Source organism: Chiloscyllium punctatum, chromosome 5 (genome assembly GCF_047496795.1).
Source record: "Chiloscyllium punctatum isolate Juve2018m chromosome 5, sChiPun1.3, whole genome shotgun sequence".
Classification (NCBI taxonomy): Eukaryota; Metazoa; Chordata; class Chondrichthyes; order Orectolobiformes; family Hemiscylliidae; genus Chiloscyllium; species Chiloscyllium punctatum.
Window position 1 is genome coordinate 94,724,687 of NC_092743.1, and position 23,749 is coordinate 94,748,435.

Sequence of the window (23,749 nt, forward strand, 5' to 3'; positions counted from 1 at the left end):
CCTATCCATCTTTTATTTCATCTCTTTCCTCAGAAAAGAGCTTGGAGTTTATTTCCTGTGACCACAGCTAAATTGAATTGAGGGTTAGGAAAGGGGAATGCATATGTATTGCAGTTTTGTGCATTTTTATGCTTTGTATTTTTTCTGATCCTTCTCCAAAGAAAACAACATCTCAGTATTATTGAACATGTTGATACTGAGTTTTGTTCCCCGAATAAAGCAAAAAATTTTATGGTTCATATTGAGGATTGACTGATACTAAGAGCAACTGTCTATTTGCCACAGTATAGGCGCAGGCTCATTAACAGCAATCAGAATAAAAACATATGTAGAAGCATTTTGCAACAGATTTTTTTAAATTCCATATGGCTTGCTGCAATTTTCATTAGCAGCTGAAAATGACGTATTCCACTCGGTTTCTGAAATAATTCCCAACTTCTGTGTAACAGATGAGTCCACAATTTTATGGGAAATACCTATAGGAACCTCCTAAATGTCCTTTTAATCTTTTACTCATCACTACTGATCAAACTTTTAGTTTATACTGTACATTTCTAGGTATTTATGTTGAAGCATGACTTTATATTCATGTCAACTAATGCTGATCTTTTCCATTTCACCAACAACCTCAGTCCTGCTCATGCCAGTACAGATCAAAGAGCCAAACATTTTTCTGATCAAATTTTGTCTGGACCAAAGGTTTCCTATTCTATTTTGACAGACCTCTACGGAAGTACTGATGCCATGTTTCTCCTCGGCTACTCAGTCAAGTTACATTTTATAAAGTGACCCATTGTTATCTGTCACCAAGACTGCCGAATAATAACAGTATTGTTGCCTCTGTCCCAGTGTTACCCAATGCCAAAAACTTTTATCTAGCTTTTGTTAATTTATTTCATACAACCAATCCGAATTCCACTGTAGATGAACCGCGAACTAACCTAGTTTTTTTTGTTATATGCATTCTGTACTTTCCTTGGACTTGCTATTGCTAACCATCCTCGAGGTTCTCTATTGAGTTCTCAAAACTAATATGCCATCTTCAAAATTTTCATCCTCATTGGCCAGTTCCTATGAGACTTTGTTCTAGGTCATGCCTGCTACTGTCTCCAACTTCCTATCCTTGTTCCTTTTCTCCTCAGTCTGAATTATATCCACACCTTTTCTTCATTTTCCCTCTCTTCTGCCATTGGTATTGGAGCTTTTAGTTAGCTCTCTGGCATCTCTCTAAAATCCTTCCTTTTCCCACTTTTCCCATGCTTAATCACTCTACCTTTTTAAAAGCTCCCTCAACATCAGTACCTCTTTTTGAAATCCATCATCAGTGTTGACTATCTATTTCTCCCTTCCTGCCTGTGATAGCACTTTGCAAAACATTGTTAAGTAAAATCAGATTGTTAAGTTTACCTCTGGTCTCATAGTTCTCCTTTAGTTATATATCCCTCTATAAGGGACAAGGTCATGGGCATCAGTAGCCTTCTGTGCCACATTCAAATGTCCATTCATTATTTGATATTATAAGTAGTCAACTGAGAAAATGTGAGTAGCTTAACCAGGCTCTGAGGCTGCTGTGGCTGAACTCAATCTTGTTGTCAACTGAAGGTCACAATGCCATAGAGTAAAGGAGGCACAAGAGCAATTGGTGTAGGAACTCCAGCTTTTCTTTATCCTTTTTCCAAATTTAGATGTACTGAAGTTAGTTGCAATGCCTCTGATGCTGCCGTAAATGAAGTCAACTTACTATGAGCAAATCTGTATGGTTTGGTATTGTATCAGATAATTAGTGCACTAGAGAGTTGACTTTGATTGAGGACTAGATCAAATGCTTTTCTTAATGTATTGCCACAAAGGAAATCTTGTATATTGCTTCATTGCAACCTATAAATAACCTGAGCATCCAGTGTAAAAGTTATAATATAGACGAACTACAATGTTTGAAAATGGTATTTTCATATGAGCAAATGCGCACATTCCCATAACACCTGTTGGAGTTTTTAAAAACTTAAGAACTAGAGTTTAAAAAGTATACAGGATCCTTGGAGTATAATTAGCTAAACTAAACTTTATAAGCCTGTGATAAGGACTCAACTGTGGTATTGTGGCCAGTTTTGATCATCATACTTTCAGACATCAAGGATTTGGATAGGATTGAGAGGACTGTTACTAAAATAGGGCTGGAGATGATGGACTTCAATTATGTGGAGGGACAAAGATGATCTTTGGAACAAACAGAGAAGATTAAGGGGTAAGTTTATATATTAATAGTTAAATATAAATTTCATAGGAAATGTAACCCTTTATGATTTGATTAGTTAATAAAAAGAGGATAAGAGAATAATTGCAGAAAGAACCAGGCTGTAAAAAGGAGAATGTTTTATAAAACGATGAGTTAAGATCTGGACTGCATTGCCTGGAACAATAGTAGTTAAGTATATGAAAGAGAGAAAACTACAAGGGTTTGGGGGAAAGAGCAGAGAGGTGGGCGTAATTGAAAAGCCAGCACAAATATAATTCGTAAGTGATAGCCCCCTGTGCTGACAGATGTGATGATTCAATAAAATAACAGGTGGTTGGAATGTTGACCCATTTTCTTTCTAACACTACCTCTCAGATGATCGAAGTGGCTTGCAATGCCCAAAGCACTATTCTTTCTTTGATGTTAATTAGAATTGTATTTTTAAATTTTAATTTTTAAATAAAAGCCAAAACAGAGAATGTAATGGTTTACAAATCAAAATGGTAATGTGCTTAACTCTGTAACACAAGTTAAAATTTGATTGAAACTAAAGATATAAAAAATGTTGCTGTAAGCGTCCTTTGGATTAGATTGTGGCTAGTCTTGATGCAACTCCTCATGGATGTTTGATAAGGGTGGGTAGTCGATGGAGTGGAACCTTACCAAAACAGTTTGGTTAATCTAACTGAATGTAATACTATATGAGAAAAATCTGTTTTTCTTTACAGTCTTAAGACAAACTGCATTACATTTGATTTATTTGCATTCCAAAATCGCTGTATCCTAGCTCTTAACAAGTCCCATCTTATCACATCTGTGCACACTGATTTGTCTTGGTACTCAGCCAAGCTTCACCTTTAAAATTCTTTTCTTATTTTCCAATCCTTTTATGGTCTTGCTCTTCCATGTCTTTCTGACTTCCTCCAATTTTAAAGAGTTCCTGCATTTGTCCAATACTGGCTTCTAAAATAGTCACCTCGGCTCACAAGTAGATTTTTGCCTCTTAGTAACGAGGTTCTGAGTCATAAGGGCTATTCTATGATTCAAGCACAAAAATCAATGCTGGCGCTCCAGTGCAGTTCTGACAGAGGGCTGTACTGCCAGAGGTTCTGTCTTTCAGATGAGACATTAATCAAAGCCCCATCTGCCCACATAGACTGTCTCTTACAGCTACATGGCACAATTTCCACCAAGAGACGGAGTTATCCCAGTACCCTGACCAATTTTAACCATTGCACATACACAGATTTTCTGGTCATTGCTCTTTGTGGGTATTTTCTTTGTGCATTGGGTTGATATATTTCTGTAATTACACTTGCACAAGTACTTCACTTAGAGTCATAGAGATGTACAACATGGAAACAGACCCTTCGGTCCAATTTGTCCATGCCGATCAAATATCCCAACCCAATCTAGTCCCACCTGCCAGCTCTGGCCCACATCCTTCCAAACCTTTCCTATTCATATACCCATCTAGATGCCTTTTAAACATTGCAATTGTACTAGTTTCCACCACTTCCTCTGTCAGCTCATTCCATGCACATACCACCCTCTGCGTGAAAAGGTTTCCCCTTAGGCCCCTTTTATGTCTTTCCCCTCTCACCTTAAACCTACGCCCTCTAGTTCTGGACTCCCCCGCCCCGGGGAAAAGACTTTGTCTATTTACCCTATCCATGCCCATCATGATTTTATAAACTTCTATAAGGTCACCCCTCAGCCTCCGACACTGCAGGGAAACCAGCCCCAGACCTATTCAATCTCACCTTATAGCACAAAGCTTCTAACCCTGGCAACATCCTTGTAAATCTTTTCTGAACCCTTTCAAGTTTCATAGCATCCTTCCGATAAGAAGGAGACCAGAATCGTACACAATATTCCAAAGTAGCTTTGAAGTAAATGCTTTGAGAATTCTGGTAATATTAAAAAATGCAACATAAATCCAAGTCTTTCCTTTTTCTGGCACTTTCCAAGTGTTTTTTTTAGCACTTTTGAAGGCTGTACCTTCAGCTGTCTAGACACTAAGTTTTGGAATTTCCTCCTTAAACCTTGCCACCTATCCATTTTTCCCTCTTTTAAGATTTCCTTTACAACCTACTTCCTTCACCGAACTTTGGACAGCCAACTCAAGTCTTGTTAAACCAACTGTGAGACATTGGGAACATGTTGCATTGTTAAAGGTGCATTATAAGTGCTTCATTCAACTCCTGCAAACAACCTTCTTGAATACTTCATATCCATGTACTTTTAGATGAGGTACTTTAATTTCTTTTTTAAATTGGAAATCCTGTTGACAGTAAAGGGCTTCTTTTATGTGTGAAGGAGGACCCATTTTCTGGATTGCAGAAGGTTCCTTTACGATTGTGGAAGTTTTATTTTACAAAGGCAACAGCTATAGAAAATTCTGGGAATTCAAAATAAAAGTACTGAAGAGAGCTTTTTTTTTTTGCTCAAAAGTAATACCAGATTATTTGCTATCAATAATGCCATTCCATCCTTTGTGTCTAAGCTCTGAGCTCTATATGTGATAATGCGTCTTGAAGTGGTTTATCCTTGCTGAAGCAGATGTTCTTCATTAGTTAGGCTTCAGCTAAAACTGGCCCAGTATCTGGTATTCATAGGTAGTGAGTTGTTAGGACTATCCACATGGAGGTTGATTTTGTCTGTATCAGGATGCCACCCTGATATTCAACTTATTTCAAGGCTGTTTCACTTCAAGCTTGCAGTCAGTGCAATTATCTTTAAAGTAAGCAATGCTTTATTATCAAGGAAACCAAAATGTAATTCAGTGCTTACTGAGCAGGAACATTTACCTGTAATCATTAAATGCATCGTATCTAGTTTTTATGGTCATCAGTTCAAAACGTTCAAATGATGGTGCTGGGAAAGGTCTAGCCACTCATTTCTGCCTAAACCTCCTGCTGCATAAAACTTGTTACAAATGTACCTTTTCCAGTTCTGAAAGTCACCTGCCTGATTGTTACGTTTTCTGTACAACTGCACCCTGACCTGTTTGTTATTTCTGACATTTTCTGTTTATATTCCAGATTTTGGGCATCCACAGTATTTGGCCTTTCTGTAGACTATTGTGTTGATATATAAATTATTACAATATTGTTTTCACAATTGCTATCAACTTGAAAATTGAAGATGAAGAATTGGTGATTCACTTTTCCAAGATTGCCTCGTTGCCTAGTTGACCAATTTTAGAACTGTTCTGTAATGGTGTATAGGACTGTATACAGAGGAGTAGGCAATTCAACTCCTCGAACTTGCTTTGCTATTCAATAATATCATGGCTGTTCTCGCCTCTGCCTCAACTTCACATTTCTGCAAGCTCTCTATAATCATTCAACTCGTTAATAATTAAAAATCTATCTCCTCCTTAATGTCCCGGCATCCACCACACTCCAGAATAGTGAATTTCCCTTCTGGGAGAAGTAATATTTCCTCATCTCCTTTAAATCTGCTACCACTTTTTCATAACACTATGACCTCATTCTCAATTGCCCTAGAAGAGGATCCTCTCCACATCTGTTTTGTCAATCCCATTTAGTATCCCATATACCTCAATTAAATCTTCTCTCATTCTTCCAAACTCCAGAGACTATAAGCCTACTCACTCTCTTCACAAGACACATCTCTTATCTCAAATCAATCCAGTAACCTCCACTGAACTTCCTTCAAAACTGTAAACAGTATTCCATATGTGGTCCTATTAATACCTTGTACAGTTGTGGCAACACTTCTCTATTTTTGTTCTGTATTCCTTGAGCAATAAATATCAAAATTCCATTTTACCTGCTGTAACTGCATACTAGTTTGCAGTGATTCACACATGAGGACACCCAGATCCCTCTGCACTGAAGCACTGTGAAGTTTCTCTCCATTTCAATCAGAAGTTGACTTTCTATTCTGCTAACCAGAATGGATAACCTCACACTTATTCACATTAAACTTGATCTGCAAAATTTTGGTCCACTTACCTAATCTGTCCATATGTGAATTTCTCATTTCATTATTTTAGCTTATTTTTCAACTTATTTTACTGTCTTCTGCAAAAGTGGCTGTTGTACATTCTGTTCCTGCATCTGAGTCATTAATATAGATTGTAAATACAGGTAATCGCTAGGTTGTGAACAGCTTCCGTTTGAAGTCAATTTTTACAGCAAGTCAGAATTAATGCAGGACAATATTTAGTAGCGATTCATAAGCACAGGGAATATTCATATGTTAGATCTTTAAAATTACACCCCGATATTCGGAAGTACAAAGTTTGTAGGTTAGATGTTTGTAAATCAGGGAACCCCTTAGTTGGAGCCCGAGGGCCAAACCTTATGGCATCCCACTAACTACATGTTGCTAACCAGAAAGTGTCCCATTTATCCTGACATTCTGCTTTCTGTTGGTTAGCCAATCTTTCATCCAAGCTAATAAGTTACCCCGAATTCACGTGATTTGACCAGGTGCATTAACCTTTTTGTGTGGCACGTTATTCATTTGTGGAAACGAGAAAACTAAAATAGAGTTTTGTTCCTATACGGTCTTCATTGAAAGTGCTTCTTTGATTTGGTTTGATTTATTTGATTTGATTGATTTATTGTCACTAGTATTAATTACAAATACAGTGAAAAGTGTTTAGTGTCGCCACACTCCGGTACTATCTTAAAACACAGAAAATAGACCAAAATACAGAATATAAAGCCATAAAAATAAACCAATAAAGTTCATCTTAAAATCTTATCTCAATAAAGTTAGGTGGTCTTTGGAACAGCTCCCTCTTCTAGCTCAGCCATGGGCCTGGATGCTGGCTCCTCCACCCCAATGCGTCAAGTTCATGCTGCTAAACTGCGCTTTCCTGTGCTGCTGCCAATGGAAAAAGAGTCGTCACTCTCCAGCATTATCTCACTTCCACACAACACCACCACAGACATGAGTTCACACTGGGCTGACCTGATCGATGCAGCTGCCACTGGTGCAGCAAGGTCCTGCGCTGAGACCAAACTCTCCATCTCCACCATCAGATGCCCAGGCCTAACTGCGGACCTCAAGCCTTAATTCAGACTGCAAGTCTGGACTAGAGGATTAAGCCTGGGACCTGCTCCTCACTTGCCGGGAGACCTCAGGCTGGGTGGAGCCACATCTGCTTTGCCCTGGCATTGCTGCTGCTGGACGCCGCCTCGTTCAATGTTTAATCAGCCTCACTGTTCTCCAGGCCAACGCTGCCATCTTTTTCTGCAATTCTGCACAGGGCCTGCTCTTGCTGATTTCCACATGCGAAGCATCAATCTATCTTCAATTGTTTTCCATCATGTGTAGCAAAGAATTTCAAACTCAACAATATATTGTATTGCAGTGTATTTTTGTCTTACATCAGAATGATTCCACTAAGTTAGAATGCAATCATTTGTTCCATGATTCCTCCATTAAAAATAGTGTATTCATGTATTTAAACAATGAAGAAATTTGCTGTGTGTAGTACATTTATTTTTAAAATTAGCTAATTTATTATGAATGTATTATTTAGATTTTCTTTATATGTTCTATATTTGGAGATGAAAATTGGGAAACAGTAATAGCACTCTATTTTTCTCAAAGAAAATCACAAGTTTAGTTCATTTTTTATATTCTTTAATGTATTTGGGGCAACCAGAGATGGCTTATAAATATTAGCCTTGCAAGGGTTGCCCACCACCTGAGAGTGAGTTTTTTAAAAAGTCAAATGAAGACATTTTTGGCACAGAAGAGAGCCACTTTGCCCAACAAGTCTATGCAGACTCCCTGAAGAGGGATCTGGTTAGGTCCATCCCTCCCACTCAATCCCTCTAATAGTGTAAGTTTGTTTTCATTTTGAAATAACAGTTTGTACTTTCATCATCTCATGACAACAGATTACAAGTCGTTACCTGGCATTACCACCTCCTGTGTTTAAAACAAGATATTCTTCTTCTCATTCCCCCTGCATCTCTTTCTTTAAACTTTAAAACTTAGTCCCGGTCCTTGTATCATCAGCCAGTGGGAGAAGTTAACAGCCAAGGTATTCAGCATCATCTGAAGCACCAGACATAACAAAGGCACTCTTAATTCAGAAACCCACAAAGATCTGGGAATCTGTCAAAATTGGGAAAGCTGTCCCATAGATGGTTCCAGCAGAAATGCTTGGAAAATCATACCTACACAACACAAGCTGCATCAATTTAAGAAGTCAGCTCATCACCGTCTCGAGAACAGTTGGGGATAGGCAACACTAGCCTCGCCTGCAATGCCAACGGCCATAACAGAATCAATGAACAAATAAACTACAATCAATAAAATATTACATCTATGCCTATTAAGGTGTTAGGCCTTAAATTATTCCTGTCCTTTCTCAACCATGTCCTTCGCTTTCTGTGCTTTGGTTATTTCAGTTTGACAAACCTCTTTTTGTTTTATTAGTTGCCTTTAATTGCTTTAAGGATATTATTCCAATCAAGATTTGGAAAAGATATCAACTGTGTGATAGTAAATAGTACAACATTTTGATAAGCAGTATTGAAGAATGGCGTTGTAAAAGCAGACTTGTGGAAAATGAAGAGGTAACAATTACTTAAATTTTGTCTTGAATCTATTATAATATAAGCACATTCCAAGTGTTTGTTTTGATTTTTAGCTGGGCCTTTTAGAACCAATCTTTCCAGAGATGGAAAGAACCAAAAAAAATTCTGTCTTTGTGAATGCTGTTTAAAGTTCTTTGACAAACATCACACTGAAGTTTTATCACCATGTTTTTCTTGGTGTTTTGTGGATTAAGTTACTATTACTTTAACTCCAGATCATCTTTGCCTGCAATCATTAAATACAGTAGCCAGATAAGAAGACTTGTAATTTATAAAATAAATGAATAGTCTATGAACTGAAATAGTATAGTTGGACAGACTGGTGTTATTAGTATATATAGCACCATCTGTTGGCTGGACTCATTATTCAAACTGTACTTTTCACTGTGCAGTACTCATTATTCAAATTGTACTTTTCAGGGTCCATAAGGAAGTACACATAGTTTCATAGTAATAGAAGCAGAAGTAGGCCATTTGGCCTGTCTGAGCAAGCACAATCCTAGGCAGCTTAACCCTGGGGAAAAAGACTAAGTGCATACATTCTATCTTTGCCCCTCATAACTTTATACACCTCAATAAGGTCACCTGTCATTCTCCTACGTTTCAAGGAATAAAGTCCAATTCTGGCCTCTCCCTATAAGTAAGGCCTGTTAGTTCTGGCAACATACTTGTAAATCTTTTTTGCATTCTTTCTATTTTAGCAATGTCTTTCCTATAGCAGGGTGACCAAAACTGTACACAATACTTCAAGTGCTGCTTCACCAACAACTTATACAACTGTAACGTGACATCCCAACTCCTTTACTCAGTGCCTCTACCGTTGAAGGCCAGCATGCTGAATACTTTCTTCACCACCCTGACTACCTGTGCCGCTGGTTTCAACGAACTATATATTGGTGGTACTCGGTCCCTCTGTTCCATAATATTTTCCTTTTTGTGTGTACGTTTACTTTATTGAAGGTATATTGGGTAAATGCATTGTGTGGTACTAAGCCATCTGAATTGAATGGTCTCTGTGGTTCAATTCCACTGCAGTGAGTTAGTGAATTTCAGTTAGAGCAAAATGGGATCCTTCATTTGTCCTTTGGACCTGATTTTGAGGTCATGAATTATTCTGGGAATTTGTGGGCAAGGATGAGATTAAACTTGCTTGTTCTGCTTTCTGTAACTGAATGACTAACCAGAGGAAAAGTTCCAATTATTGCGATGCTGTCAAAATGACATTGAACTTAAGTGTGCTTAGTGAAAAGTGCTAAAATTTTGTCAACAAGCTATTACAGGGCATTTTATACTAACTGACAGTAATTGAGTGAAATAGTATGCAGTGGGCTCTCCTAAACCAGAACGGCATGTTTATGCCACAGACTTTATAACAAAGTCAGGAGTCAACTGTATGAATTTCATTGGAACAACAAGGCTCATAATAGTTTGGATTTCACACAGCCTTTGAATTCATACATACAGTGTTAAACTGGGTTAAAAGGTGGCCAGGGTGCTTTTTACCTCATGAACTCCATAAAAATGTCTTTAGAATTCTTTTGAGGTTTCAGAAACATTGGATTTGGAGTAGATCATGCAACCTCTCAAGCCTGTTCATTTGATTCTATTTATCTATCTTGGTTCCATGTCCTTGGGTCTGCTAGATATTTTCTAATTAACCTGTTCTGAGATGTTATTACAAATCGAGGTTCAAGGTGAAACTGAAACCAGGCTTCTGGCTCAGAAGTATGAGCACTACCACAGCATTTCAAGAGCCCTCACCCTTAATTCACCCAAGAATTTTTAATCATCCTGTTCAGGGATGTTATGTCACACATCTGCAGCAGTTGGTATTTGAATCTGGGCCTCTCAGCTCAGAAGAATGGGCACTACCAGTATGCAACAAGAGCTCTAAAGCCTTCTGCACCAAGTATTCCCTGGCAATGTCTCATCCAAGTGCTAGCCAAGCCTGAGTCTACTTAACGTCCGAGATCAAACAATTTCAGACAACCATGGCTGGTTTTGCATCTTTTTAGGTCACTTCTCTAACAAAAAACTTATCATTCTCAGCAGTTAAATTTTCAGTTGACTTAGTTTCACTCACTGTCAATGAAATTTAACATTGCTACTGAAGTTAAGTTTTACTTGCTTTGAGTTCACTGGTGCATATGCATGTCATGCAGTTCAAGTCGGGCAACTGCAGTGTAAATGCAATATTAATAATGTCCCAGTATATCTATTAGTGAATTGACCTTAGTCCATTTATATTTATGTAAAAGAATGATTTCAAGAAGTAGAAGGTCTGTGCCAGCCCTGGGTTCCTGGAATTTCTTGATTCGTGCAGTTGATAGCAATTGGATGGAAGGGCCAATAATAGTGAAAGCCACTTTTTCAGATGTTGCTTTTTTTATTCACTGCACAATCTTTCAATGTATTGGAGAATTTCTGATAAAAGAAATAGAAATTAATACATGTTATTGTGCCTTTTATGCTGAGAACTGTTTTGGCTAGGCATTTAAGCAGGACAGTGCACAAATGAAAAGTAAGAGACCCAAAATGTTCCAAGCAAATTTAACATATTTTGGCCTGTGGATATTATCTTTAATTCATGTTTAATTGCAAATGAAGAATATTTTAGAATTAAATGAAAGAGGCATCCCTTGTTTTCTCATGTGTCTGTGTTCCTTACACTTTTTCATTTTAATTTTAGAGTTTGTTGATTTTAAAATTGTTTTGCACAAAAATCCCAATTAAGCAACTGTACTAAATTTCAAATTGACTTTGAGTTATGGCAAAAAAACTGGATTTGTTTTTGAGGGGTGAAACTGGAGCGTATTATTGAAAAAGGTGATGTTGATTAATATATTATTCTGTTTTGAGACTGTTCTGAAGGTAGATATTTTGTAAGTTAAACTTAGAAAGATTGGTACAGATACTAAAGTGACTGGATAGCTGTGAAAAATTTTTATTGATTGCCTTTCCCTCCCTCGTCAGGTGCAACAAGAGAAATTGGTTCAGCATTAACCAGAATGTGTATGAGACACAGAAGTATAGAGTCTAAACTTCGTCAATTCTCAGTGTAAGTTATTTTGCTCTTGTAAATGTTGAACAATGAGTGCATTGTATTGAATAATTATTTATGGATTATTTTTTTAATTGGCCAACCTCTGCTTAGAGTGATTGTAGGCTTGAAGATGATCTGGCTAAATTAGACAGGTGCTTATTTGGGGGCCTAGATTTCAGGAAAATGTGAGTGTTCTCTCAACTGACCTAATTCGGTTTTTTAAAATTTATTTTTATTTATTTTCAGTTTGCCAAGTGACATCAGAATATAGTTTTGAATTTCTGTTTAGGCATTGAATTGGGTTACTTTACACTTCATTTATGAGCAAGTTTGTTTGGAGAACTGTTATATGAGCACTATATTAAAACATTCAAAGGAAATCTTTGCTAATCATATTGAGAGCACATTTTAATGCTGCATGTTAAAATCAGTATTGAAAACAAAGTTATTTTTATAATGTCAATTAGCATAATTCAGCATTCCCATTAAATAACTTGCATTTAAATACACTTAGATTATGCAGGTATCTTTGTACATTCAAAAAAAAGTTATCTCTTCTGATCTTAACATTATTTGGTTAACTTAGAGCTCTGATCGATTGCCTGATAAATCCACTTCAGGATCAAATGGAAGAATGGAAGAAAGTGGCCAACCAGCTGGATAAGGATCATGCAAAAGGTACACATAGCTCAGGACTCTTACTTGCAAAATGCTGAAAATACCTCCAGTCAAACAGATGCGAAGTGCTGTATTTATTTAGACTGATTCTAATCTCATTTCATCATAATGCTTTGAGAGTGAATAAGCTAATATATAATTAACTCTCTTTGTGATCCAATACTTATTCCAGGTTAACCAAAAATTGCACGCTATAGATTTATCACATCGATTACCTTAATGTGTTGTTTTGGTGAAATTTGTAGATAGTCATGAAGATCGATTTAACATGGTCCACCCTACAGTCTTCCATCTCTGTATGTCAAATTTCACCTTTAAGACACTTCGCCAAACCTCCTCTTGCACTCAGCTTTTGGATGTTGGTCTTCATGTTGCTTCTGTTACTTGGTGCTGTATTTTCTTTTGTAATGTTGTGATGTCTCTATACAAGTATGAGTATTTATTTTTTTTAGATTGAAGTAATGCTACTTAGCTATAAAGGTATTGAATTTAATTTAATGTACTGGAAAGATCAGTAGGTTGAGTAGCAATCCTAAACACTTAGAAACAGCAGAGTGCACTGTTTCTAACTTGCAATATAGTAGGAAAGAAATATATAAATGTTTGTAGTAGGGGCATCACAGAGTCATAGAGTTAGAAACAGACTCTTTGGTTCAACCATGCCAACCAGATGTCCTAAATTAATCTAGTCCCATTTAACAGTGTTTGGCCCATATGCCTCTAAACATTTCCTATTCATGTGCCCATTTAAATGTTGTAGTTGTACCAGCAGCTGGCAGCACATTCCACCCTCTGCCTGAAAAGGTTACCCATTAGATCCCCTTTTATGTCTTTTGCCTCTCACCTTAAACCTGTTCCCTCTAGTTTGGAATCCTCTACCCTGGAAAAAAAGACCTTGACTATTCACCCTATCCATGCCCCTCATGATTTTATGAACCTCTATAAAGTCACCCCTCAGCCTCTGACACTCCAGAGAAAACAGCCCCAGCCTATTCATTCATGTACAGTCATAACATGACCTCCCAACTCCTACACTCAATGCACTGACCAATAAAGGCAAACATTCGAAACACCCTCCTCGCCACCCTGTCAATATACACCCTATGGTCTCTTTGTTCAGCAACACTCCCCAGGACGTCACCATTAAACGTGTAAATCTGGCCCTGATTTGCCTTTGCAAAATGCAGCACTTTACATTTATCCAATCTGCCACTCGGGTCATTGGCCCATCTGATCAAGGCGCTGCTGAAGTTCATATTGACAACATCCTCCGTTCTGCCATCATCAAACTTCTTTGCTAATTTAGGCAAATAATTCAATCAAGTTAACAGGACACGGCTCCCCACGCACAAAGCCATGTTGACTATCCCTAATCTGGCCTTGCCTTTCCAATTGCATGTAAGTCCTGTCCCTCAGAATACCCTCCAATAACTTGCTCACCATTGACATAAGGCTCATCGGTTGATAGTTCCCTGCCTTTTCTTTACTACCTTTCTTGAATAATGGCACCACATTAGCCACTCTCCAGTCTTCCGGCACCTTACCCAAGGCTATTGGTGATACAAATATCTCAGCAAGGAGACCATCAATCACTTCCCTAATTTCCCACAAAAAAGGAGAGAAATACAGAAATATCTGTAGTAGGGAATGCAGCCTGTAGATCTTGACAGACATTTTCTTTGCTTTAAGAATATAAGAAAGCTCGACAAGAAATCAAAAAGAAATCGTCTGATACATTGAAGCTTCAAAAGAAGGCAAAGAAAGGTATGTTATCTCAATGTACATTTGCATTTCTGTTTCTAACATCCCCATAGTACAAGTATCAATGGACATATCGCATAACTGCAACAGTTTTGAAACTACTTCGTCTACCCACCAAAGCAGTTTATTGATACCAAGTAATGAATATTGTAGTCAAATTAATGTTATTCAGTGAGAGGTAGGCAAGCAGAACATATTAACACACTACAGCTGTTTACTATGGCCAGAATAAATCAGTTGAATTAAGTAAAGTAATTCAAGAAAATCAAAGTTGTGTCTTTTAAAAAAAGAAAATGATTGGCAGTTCTTTTGAATTCTGCTAATAAAAATCAGTGACACCATTATATCAGAAGCATGATGTTATCTATGTTACCACTTTGTGAATCTCAGGAAATCCAAATCGCTCATAACCTTATTACCCCAAGGGATCAGACTAAAGCAGTGAAATTTTATCTACTTTATTATCACAAAAATAATTATCATTTGAGAAAGACCTTACATATGTATTCTTTTGCAGGAACTTTCAATCCTCTATTCCAGTATCAATGGCTATATGGATAATTCCTTTATTCAAATGGTAGACCAGTATTTTTTTCACATGCTAATCTATCCTCACTTATTTAATGTTCAGTATTTTAAGGTATTTACAGTAATAGATTATTGCAAATGGGTACTTATGTAATGACTCATATTTTTATTGGAAACCTGGTCCATAATGAAGAAAGCAAATTTCATATAGACATATAGAATCAAAAAGGTTTAACGGTCGATAGTTCCCTGCCTTTTCTTTACTACCTTTACTACCAGACATATAGAATCAAATCCTTCAATAATCAATTATGAAATACATCTTTTTGTATTTTTAAAAATTTATCTTCCATATTTGTTAAGAGTTAGTCCAGGTCTGAATTTGTTCTCTAAAAGCATGTCTTTTGCATTTTATTTTAGTATCAAAAACTTTATCCTTTATAAACAATGTGTTGCTTTTGTATCATGCTCTGATATTATACAAGTATATCAGCCATTGAATAACAAGCACTTCCTCATGTACGCAACATCCTTTATAACTATAAATAATGCAAAGATAATTCTAATCACCAAATACTATTTTAGAACTTCTAAAAAGTGCTTATTGTTTTTGGTCATATCCAATTTAAGTTTAGTTTCAACTTACCATGACACAATGAAACAGTTCATTGTTCTAAATTGATCCCAGAAATTAATTCATTATAGCTGTTTTTATTCATTCAAGAAAAAAACTTTGTGAGCAAAGAATGCCTATTATTTAAATCAGTTCTATTAAAACTGGTATTAGTTGTATATTGGGTTTCTGCATGTTTATGATCAGAATGCAACTTCTGGTGCAAGTTAAGAAATTAGGCCATTGTAGCAGATGATCATGACACAGATCTGCTTTAAGCCTCTAATCTAAAATCATTGTAAGAATTTTGACCTGCATAGAAAATCCAACTTCCTTGAATCCTTTGTTGTGATTTTTCCAGAATTCAAATTAATGTTCTCTGTTAGTTTAATGATAGTATTCCTACATGCATTGTTGCACAAAATTTCCATTTCTCCTGAAATCCAACTTTGGCGTGCTTATCAATACTAAAATCTATTTCTTGAAGGATGAATATTTGAGATCACACAAAATACTAAGGTTTCAGTTCATGTCACAGCTGTCTCACAACTTGTCTAGTTTTTTTTCCAAATTATTAAATTTCTTTTTCATGGATAAGAAAGTTAAGTGGACAACACAAATTGTCTTGAGTGAAAATTTTGTAAAAAATGTATTAGTGTTTAAAAAATAGGAGAGAATTGGGATTTGTGACATAAAGTTTTCTGATAAATTTTAGCCATACATTATTTGATTTAAAAATTACAAAGAGTAATCCCAGCATATTGTATCCTAACAAAGAAATGTAAATGGTCTGTGGGTATAATCCACAAAAGACTTGGATGCTGTTCAGTTCTGATTTATTAACCTGCCCCAGTCTCAGTGTTAAATATTGCCACATAATAATTTCTTGTGCAATAGTGGAGATCTTAAAAAAAAAATTAAATTGATCAATATCAGTTTTCTGAGTTCTTTAATCCAACCTATACAGCTCTGCTGTGCACATGAAGGGCTGGTGATGTTGATGCTGTTTCACATATATTGAATCTAATAATCATAAATACCTGCCCTCATTAGTAATAACACCTACGACTGTAATGTTGGGTGATGTTTACTGAGCAGGAGGAAAAGTGATGAGGACGGGGTTCAAACAAAGATATAGAGTTAAAGACACTAGAAATTAATGTTTAAATTCCAAAAAATCAAATTGTTGAGTGATGAACTTCAAATGAAAACCCTTCTGTAGGTTGCTTTTAATGTTTTGTTCACAGCTGCAACTATTTACATGTTAACATATAATTTTTATTCCACTAATATTTTATGTTAAACTATTATCTTTTCGAAGCTGGATGAAGTTTCCATTAGCAGTGAAACCCTCGCTTTTCTGTGGGCCATTCACAATCTGGTTTATAATTGAGGTGACAATGTGGCTGTTGCTTGCATTTTCGGTTTTCTTTCTCCTATTGTAAGTCTAATCTTGCCATTTAAAACAAAGATCACAATACTGATTTCCAAACCATATCAACTGAATAGAATATGTAGATTAGCAGGTTTTGAGAAGATTTGTAGCTCAGGTTGAGGTTTTGGATATAGGTTTGCTCGCTGAGCTGCAAGGTTCATTTCCAGACGTTTCGTTATCTTACTAGGCAACATCTTCAGTGGGCCTCACACGAAGCAATGCTGAAAATTCCTGCTTTCTATTTATATATTTGGGTTTCTTTGGGTTGGTGATGTCATGCAGTAATGCAGAGACTTGAGCAAACAGCTCTGCCAACCATCTAACCCAAACTCTTATTTGGGGGATTTCTATTTATATATTTGGGCTCATGCCCGAAACGTCGATTCTCCTGCTCCTTGGATGCTGCCTGACCTGCTGCGCTTTTCTAGCAACACATTTCCAGCTCTGATCTCCAGCAACTGCAGTTCTCACTTTCTCCTCAAGGACTGTAACAAACACTACATTGGACAAACAGGCAGAAAACTAGCCACCAGGATACATGAACACCAACTAACCACAAAAAGACATGACCCTCTCTCACTAGTATCCTCACATACAGATGAGGAAGGACAACACATTCATCCTAGGACAAGCCAAACAAAGACACACACGAGAATTCCTAGAAGCATGGCATTCCAACTGAAACTCTATCAACAAACACATCGAGTTAGATCCCATCTATCACCCTCTGAGAAAAAGAACCGGAAGTGACTTCACCACAGGAAATAACATCACCAACCCAAAGAAACCCAAATATATAAATAGAAAGCAGGAATTTTCAGTATTGCTTTGCATGAGGCCCACTGAAGATGTTACCTCGTAAGGTAATGAAACGTCTGGAAATGAGCCTCCAAGTTCAGCAAGCAAACCTACATCCAGAATATGTAGAATTGGTGAGTTTGCATTTATAAACTTTGAATCCTAAACACTTGGTTCTTGCATATCTTTTTCAATTATTCGAATTAACAACTTGACCGATTTTATTCTTTTTAAACAAATCCATTGATATTTTCTCTACGTACCTTCATCACAGCCTTTACTTTGACGCACCCTAACAGAAGGAGCATTTTTGTTTTCCGAATCTCAATACTAGTTGAACATATATAGAAAATAGAACAGTACAGCACAGGTACAGGCCCTTCATCCTACCTAGTCTGTGCCAACCATGATACCATTTTAAACTAAATCCATCTGCTGCACATGGTCCATATCCCCCTCTTCCCTGCCTGTTCATGTGTCTGTCAGTGACTCTTAAACATTGCTATTGCATCTGCTTCTACCACCTCCCCAACGGTGCTTTCCAGCCATCACCCTCTGAGTTTAAAATAACTTTCCTCACACACATGTCCTTTAAACTTTTCCCCCACTCAGCTTTAAACCTAGTATTTGACATTTCTACCATGGAAAAAATACTCCCGACTATCCATCCTGTTAGCGTGTCTCATTATTTTATATATTTCTATCGGGTCACTTAGTAAATATCATCTTGATCCCAAACTCTTGAGACCATACTTGCATAGATGCTGCACAGTAACTATGTGAAATGGCTTTCTTAAGCAGTTGCTTAATTTTTTTGAGGTATTTTACCTTCCCAGGGTAATTTGAGGTAGAGTGGACACTTTTCAGGCCTGAGATTGGCCACCATTGGGACTTTTGCAAGTTTGCACAGTACTCATGAGAACCATTGTTCAAAGATAGCTTTGGTGTACCATAATACTAGGTTAACCTTGCAAGATGAACAAATTCTTGATAATGCCTATCTTGTATTGTGTGGAACTTTATAAATCCCATAATATATGTATATATAGGCTGATGAAGGTGGACTTGCAGTAAACAGTTTTGGAGAATCCACTAGTTAGTTTCTCAAGTAGAATGTCAGGCAATACAGAAGCACTGTCATTCTGTGAATTGGTATTCATTGAACTTATGCACTTTGCAACTCATACTGTCAAGGCCAGTTTTTTTGTATGGCAACAGTATTTAGTCAGATAATTGATGGAGTCTTGTGATCTCCAAATCTTGTGTTTGTTGTCATTTTTGTTGAATTCCAGACATTTTGGATAGAATGAGCCTGAAGCTCTGTGCATACTTCTGATAGGTAGAGGATACATTCAATTTCTGAATCTGCAGTTACGTGGAAGGATTTCCTTACAAACCATTATACATTCTATCCTGCGCTCAAATTCACTTTGAAATGGAACAGTCCAACATCCTCCTTTTCTTCAGTGTGCTTGTAGATAAATACACTATTGGGTTTTGTCTTCCTGTTGACTGCAAGACTAGTTTCACTTGAATTTCTGTGTTGAACTCTAGAGAATATGTTTCAAAAGGTTCTGCAGCCACTTCAGTCAATTCAGAGTAGTGATAGATGCTTTTCTGAAGAAGAATCACTGTACCGAAATGTTAACTCTGATTTCCCTCTACAGATGCTGCCAGACTTGCTGAGTTTTCCCAATTTCTGGTTTTGTTTCTGATTTCCAGCATCTGCGATTGTTATGCATGTTTTTCGATTGGATTGGAAACAAGGGAGATCAATGTTCAAAAATTTCAGGTGGCATGTCAAGTGCTTGAAGTTTCTGGCAGTCATGTTGATATTGAAACATTTTCTGCTATTTATTTAGGGTGAGGCAATTTGCCTTTTGATAGTATTTGATCAGTAATTGAAGAGCGGGAGCTCCTTCCTCTTCATTATGTAATTTGCAATTCCAAATATTCTTCCAGTGATGGATTGCATTACTTTTGCAGATTATTTTGTGGTGTAAATCATTTGTGATGGCTAAAGGAATCTCTTTTTGTTGCTCCATTTGAGAGCACTGATCTACAGTAAAACAGATCCTTTATCAGTTTGTTATCCATTCACAAATATAGATCTATTCTAATGTAATTCAATTCAATGAATTACATGGTCCAAACTCAATTTGCATCCCCATTCATGATGGTACTATTCAGCTTTGATTTTTCATGAACTGGCATTTGTTTTTATTCAGGAAAAAAAGACTTGCTGTCAAAGTGGGAGGATCATATTCTATATTCAAACTAGAATATTTTCAGCTGGGAGTTGGTTATTGCACAATAATAACTTTTATGTTGAAATCTTCTCTTGGTGGTTGATATGTGTTTTTAAAAGACCTACATGAGACCTCAACTTTAATTCCTATAGATATATCTATCATACTTCAATGTATACATGCTATTCCTTCATTGAGCTTCGTTTTAGAACTATTCTTATAGGATAGAGGCATACCTGTCAAAGCAAAGTTTTTAATTTAACAAAAAATGATGGCATGAACCTGCTGTGGTAAAACTTCACAATTTCAGCTGTTCCTTTTCTGAGTCTGGAAAGTTTATGACCTTGCAGGATAGAAATTTGATCATCTAAAGCATCCTTAGATTATCTAGTATTAGTCATAAGCTAAGAGAAGTATAACTCCTACTTTTAATGGAAAGTGAGCATTTTCTGAAAACCTAAAGGGAAATTAAAAGCAAGGCCTCATTTTTGCAAAGCAAATGGCAAAACATTGTCCATCATCCAGCAGTTTGTTGCTATCTGGCACTTGTGGCGTATCCTGTTCTTGCCACAAATTACTTGCTTTCTTAAGGGCATAAGTAACAATCTGTGTATTAAGCTCAGTTATTTTCTTAGCAAATCTTGGGCACTAGCCTCATCTCATAATTAGAGCAACTCTGTTTGTCCCCAATCTATATTCGATCTCCCCACCAGTTTTCTTTAGTCAAGAGTGTGATGCAGGAAAAGCACAGCAGATCAGGCAGCATCTGAGGAGCAGGAGAATTGACGTTTCAGGCAGAAGCCCTTCATCAGGAACCTGCTGCTCGGATGCTACCTGACCAGCTGTGCTTTTCCAGCACCACACTTTTGACTCTGATGTCCAACATCTGCAGTCCTCTTTTTCTCCTAACCAATTTCTTTTAGCCATATTCCAAGGTTATCTCCAAGTCCATACACGCTTATTTTGTTTAATCATTTTTTAGTGAATCCTGTCTATTTAATCAGCTCCTACTTGTTCAAATGCTGTAATTCTGCACTATGATTCAGCAATTATATCTACAGCTGTTGTGAAGTTTAGGGGTCATTAGTTTGCTAGTTATTACTCACCCCGTAATCACTTGAAAATAAGCGTAAAATCATTTCAGATACTTCCTTAGTGTCAGTTTTATGGAATGTGGTGTTCTAGATTTAGGAAGTTGTTTTCTTAACTGATTATGAATCATTGAATATAATTTAATTTATCTTTGTGATAAATTTAACAAATCAAGATTCTTCCTGAAACTGACAGGCTATTTCAGACCTCTGAAAGAAGTATAAACTGATCCTGGAAATTAAACTTCCAGTGATGAAGTACATTACTTCTGTGGATTACCTTTTCTTAGCAAAGATCTAGAGCCCATTCTCTTGGGGTTATATAAAGAAATTTGTTCTACTTATTTCAATGCATTTATTGTTCATTGCAAATCCCTCCTATTCCCTTCCTTGTGCCTAAATTTCCCAGCAACTCTGATTTCCCCTGAATGCTATTCTTTACTCAGACAGTTGGAGATTGCTTTCATACACTTATTCTCTCTATCAGGAAATACATTCTAATCAAGAGTTCAGCTTGTTGAGCATATATGAATATGGACCGATGTTTCATCACACCAAGATGGCAAACATATTAGAACTATTGTTATCAGGCATACTTTAATAACTGATGAAAGTCACAAGTATATTTAATCCTATGATGAGTACACAGAAAGCAAAATAACTTGTTTGGAATATTCACTAAAGAAATTGGATTATTCCTCTTATTCCAAAAATAACTCTTTAGTACTTTTTTAGCAGTCTGATTGTTTGGCTGAGTTGTATTTCTTCAACAAATGTGTCGACAGTTTTCAAAGTTTCTACTTAGAACTAATTTTTGGCTTAAATGAACACAGAATGCTGCAGGAACTCAGCAGGCCTGCCAGCTTCTATGGAGAGAAACAGAGTTAATGTTTTAAGTGTAATATGACTCTCCTTTTGAGCAGGAATATGTAATTGCCACACAGCTCCAATGTTAACAATCACTGCCTTTCACAAAGTGTGCATCAAGATTCGTCCAAGACAGCGGTGAGATGTAATTTCACCTTAATAATATTCAGACATACATATTGCCAAACACACCAAGCAAACTTAACAGGAAAACTTCACATAGAAACCAGGGAGATGACCTGGTGCATTCAGCTTGCCGCTCGCTCTGACTGACCTCTATATTGGAAACCGAACACCAAAATCCCAGGGAGTGTTCCATGAGCACCAGTAACAGACATCCCATGCTCATGTTGATTTTAGAATTTAGAATCCCTACAGTGTGGAAACAGGCCATTTGGCCCAACTAGTTTGGATTGTGGGAGGAAACCGGAGCACCCAGAGGAAAACCACACAGACACTGGGAGAATGTGCAAACTCCGCATAGATAGTCGTCCGAGGCTGGAATCAAACTCTGGTCCCTACTGCTGTGAGGCAGCAGTGCCACTGTGCTGCCCTTGATATTAGTATCTGACATGTACCAGCCTCCAAAAATCCTCATGGAGCATCTCCAATTCACTAATGGGACTATACGGCATTTCACTTCTCCACCTTGGGCTGTACTCTCCTTGCTTTTTAACACCGTGCCAAAGCCTGGCACAAAGCCAGACACTTGTCATAGTTGTCAGCAGGCCTCAGTTCAAGTTAAGGGAGATAGCTTTTACTTCAGAGATCCTGGTACAATAGATCATCGGCAGCCTCCACTACGAGCCTAGGCCCTTCTTAATGCAGTTAATGTCAAGAAATTCCCCTCATAAAGGATGAGGAGCCAAATGACAGGTAGCATGTCATTTGTCTGGAGTCATTCTGATCTATTGTGGCCTGTATTCCTCCTGGTATGAGAGAGAAAGTGGTATTGAAGAAGATCAAAGTGGATGGCACAACTATTATTGTTGGTGCAAGTGGGAGATGCCTAAGCAAGTGAGTAGACAATGCAGAAAGCATATAGGCTAATGTTGGGGATTGGGTCAATGACGATGCTTGGGAAAGATGTTGAGGCAGTGGTGAGAGTGGTAGAGCACGAGCCGTGCTGGGAGCTAGGAGTGGCAGAGGTAGTGAGCATGGTCGCATGTTGCTAGCAGAACAGAGAAGGACTTTGCTATTCTTTGTACATTGTTGGGCATTCCTCCAGATGGCTGAGACTGCTTTAACTTTAATAACAACCGTAGACCAGGCTGACATGTTCTGAAGTTCTGAAGAAGTCATATTGGACTTGAAATATTAATTCTGTTTATCTTGTCCCTGATGCTACCAGAGCTACTGAATTTCTCCAGCACTTTTTGTTTTCATTTCACATTTCCAGCGTCTGCAGTATTTTGCTTTTAATTGGCATGGTTTGGTGTCATGACCTCCTCTTCTGGACTTAGGAAAAGAGGCAGTCCCACCCGTGCACCACCCATCCAGCAGGGTCCCCAGGACACTGTCCACAAGCTGAGGTGCTGATTTTCCCTCTGTGTGTCATGTCAGGGGCAAATGCCAGGAACCATGCTGACCGTGCTTGTCTGGGTGCACAATGGGCTTTTTAAAATGGCATCAGGTCCAGGGATGCCACTTAATTCCAGGATATCTGTTGAGTGGCAAGTTGCTGTGGCAACACACATGGTAAGATGCTCTGGATTGGACATGAGAGAGGCTATGGGATGTGGCGTACAATTAACGTGGTGGGTTTGGTAAGCAATAAAGAGAAAACTCATTAGGTATCACAGTGAGAAATCTGCCAAACTACTTGACACAGTTCTTATATGGCCAAAAATATTTAAG

The 23,749-nt window shown here is 37.4% G+C and overlaps 1 protein-coding gene across 13 annotated transcripts in view; it reads left to right on the top strand.

Annotated features, from left to right (window-relative positions):
* Window positions 1-23,749, top strand: part of LOC140477240 (protein MTSS 1-like) — a 189,393-nt gene that overhangs the window by 128,710 nt on the left and 36,934 nt on the right. For 12 of the 13 annotated variants that reach the window (XM_072570788.1, XM_072570796.1, XM_072570789.1 and 9 more), the window contains 3 exons: window positions 11,803-11,887; window positions 12,459-12,550; window positions 14,240-14,314. The exons of the other annotated variant lie outside the window; for it this stretch is intronic. In XM_072570788.1, the coding sequence (XP_072426889.1) occupies window positions 11,803-11,887; window positions 12,459-12,550; window positions 14,240-14,314 (252 nt within the window). The remainder of the gene's footprint in view (window positions 1-11,802; window positions 11,888-12,458; window positions 12,551-14,239; window positions 14,315-23,749) is intronic. 13 annotated transcript variants of the gene reach the window in all.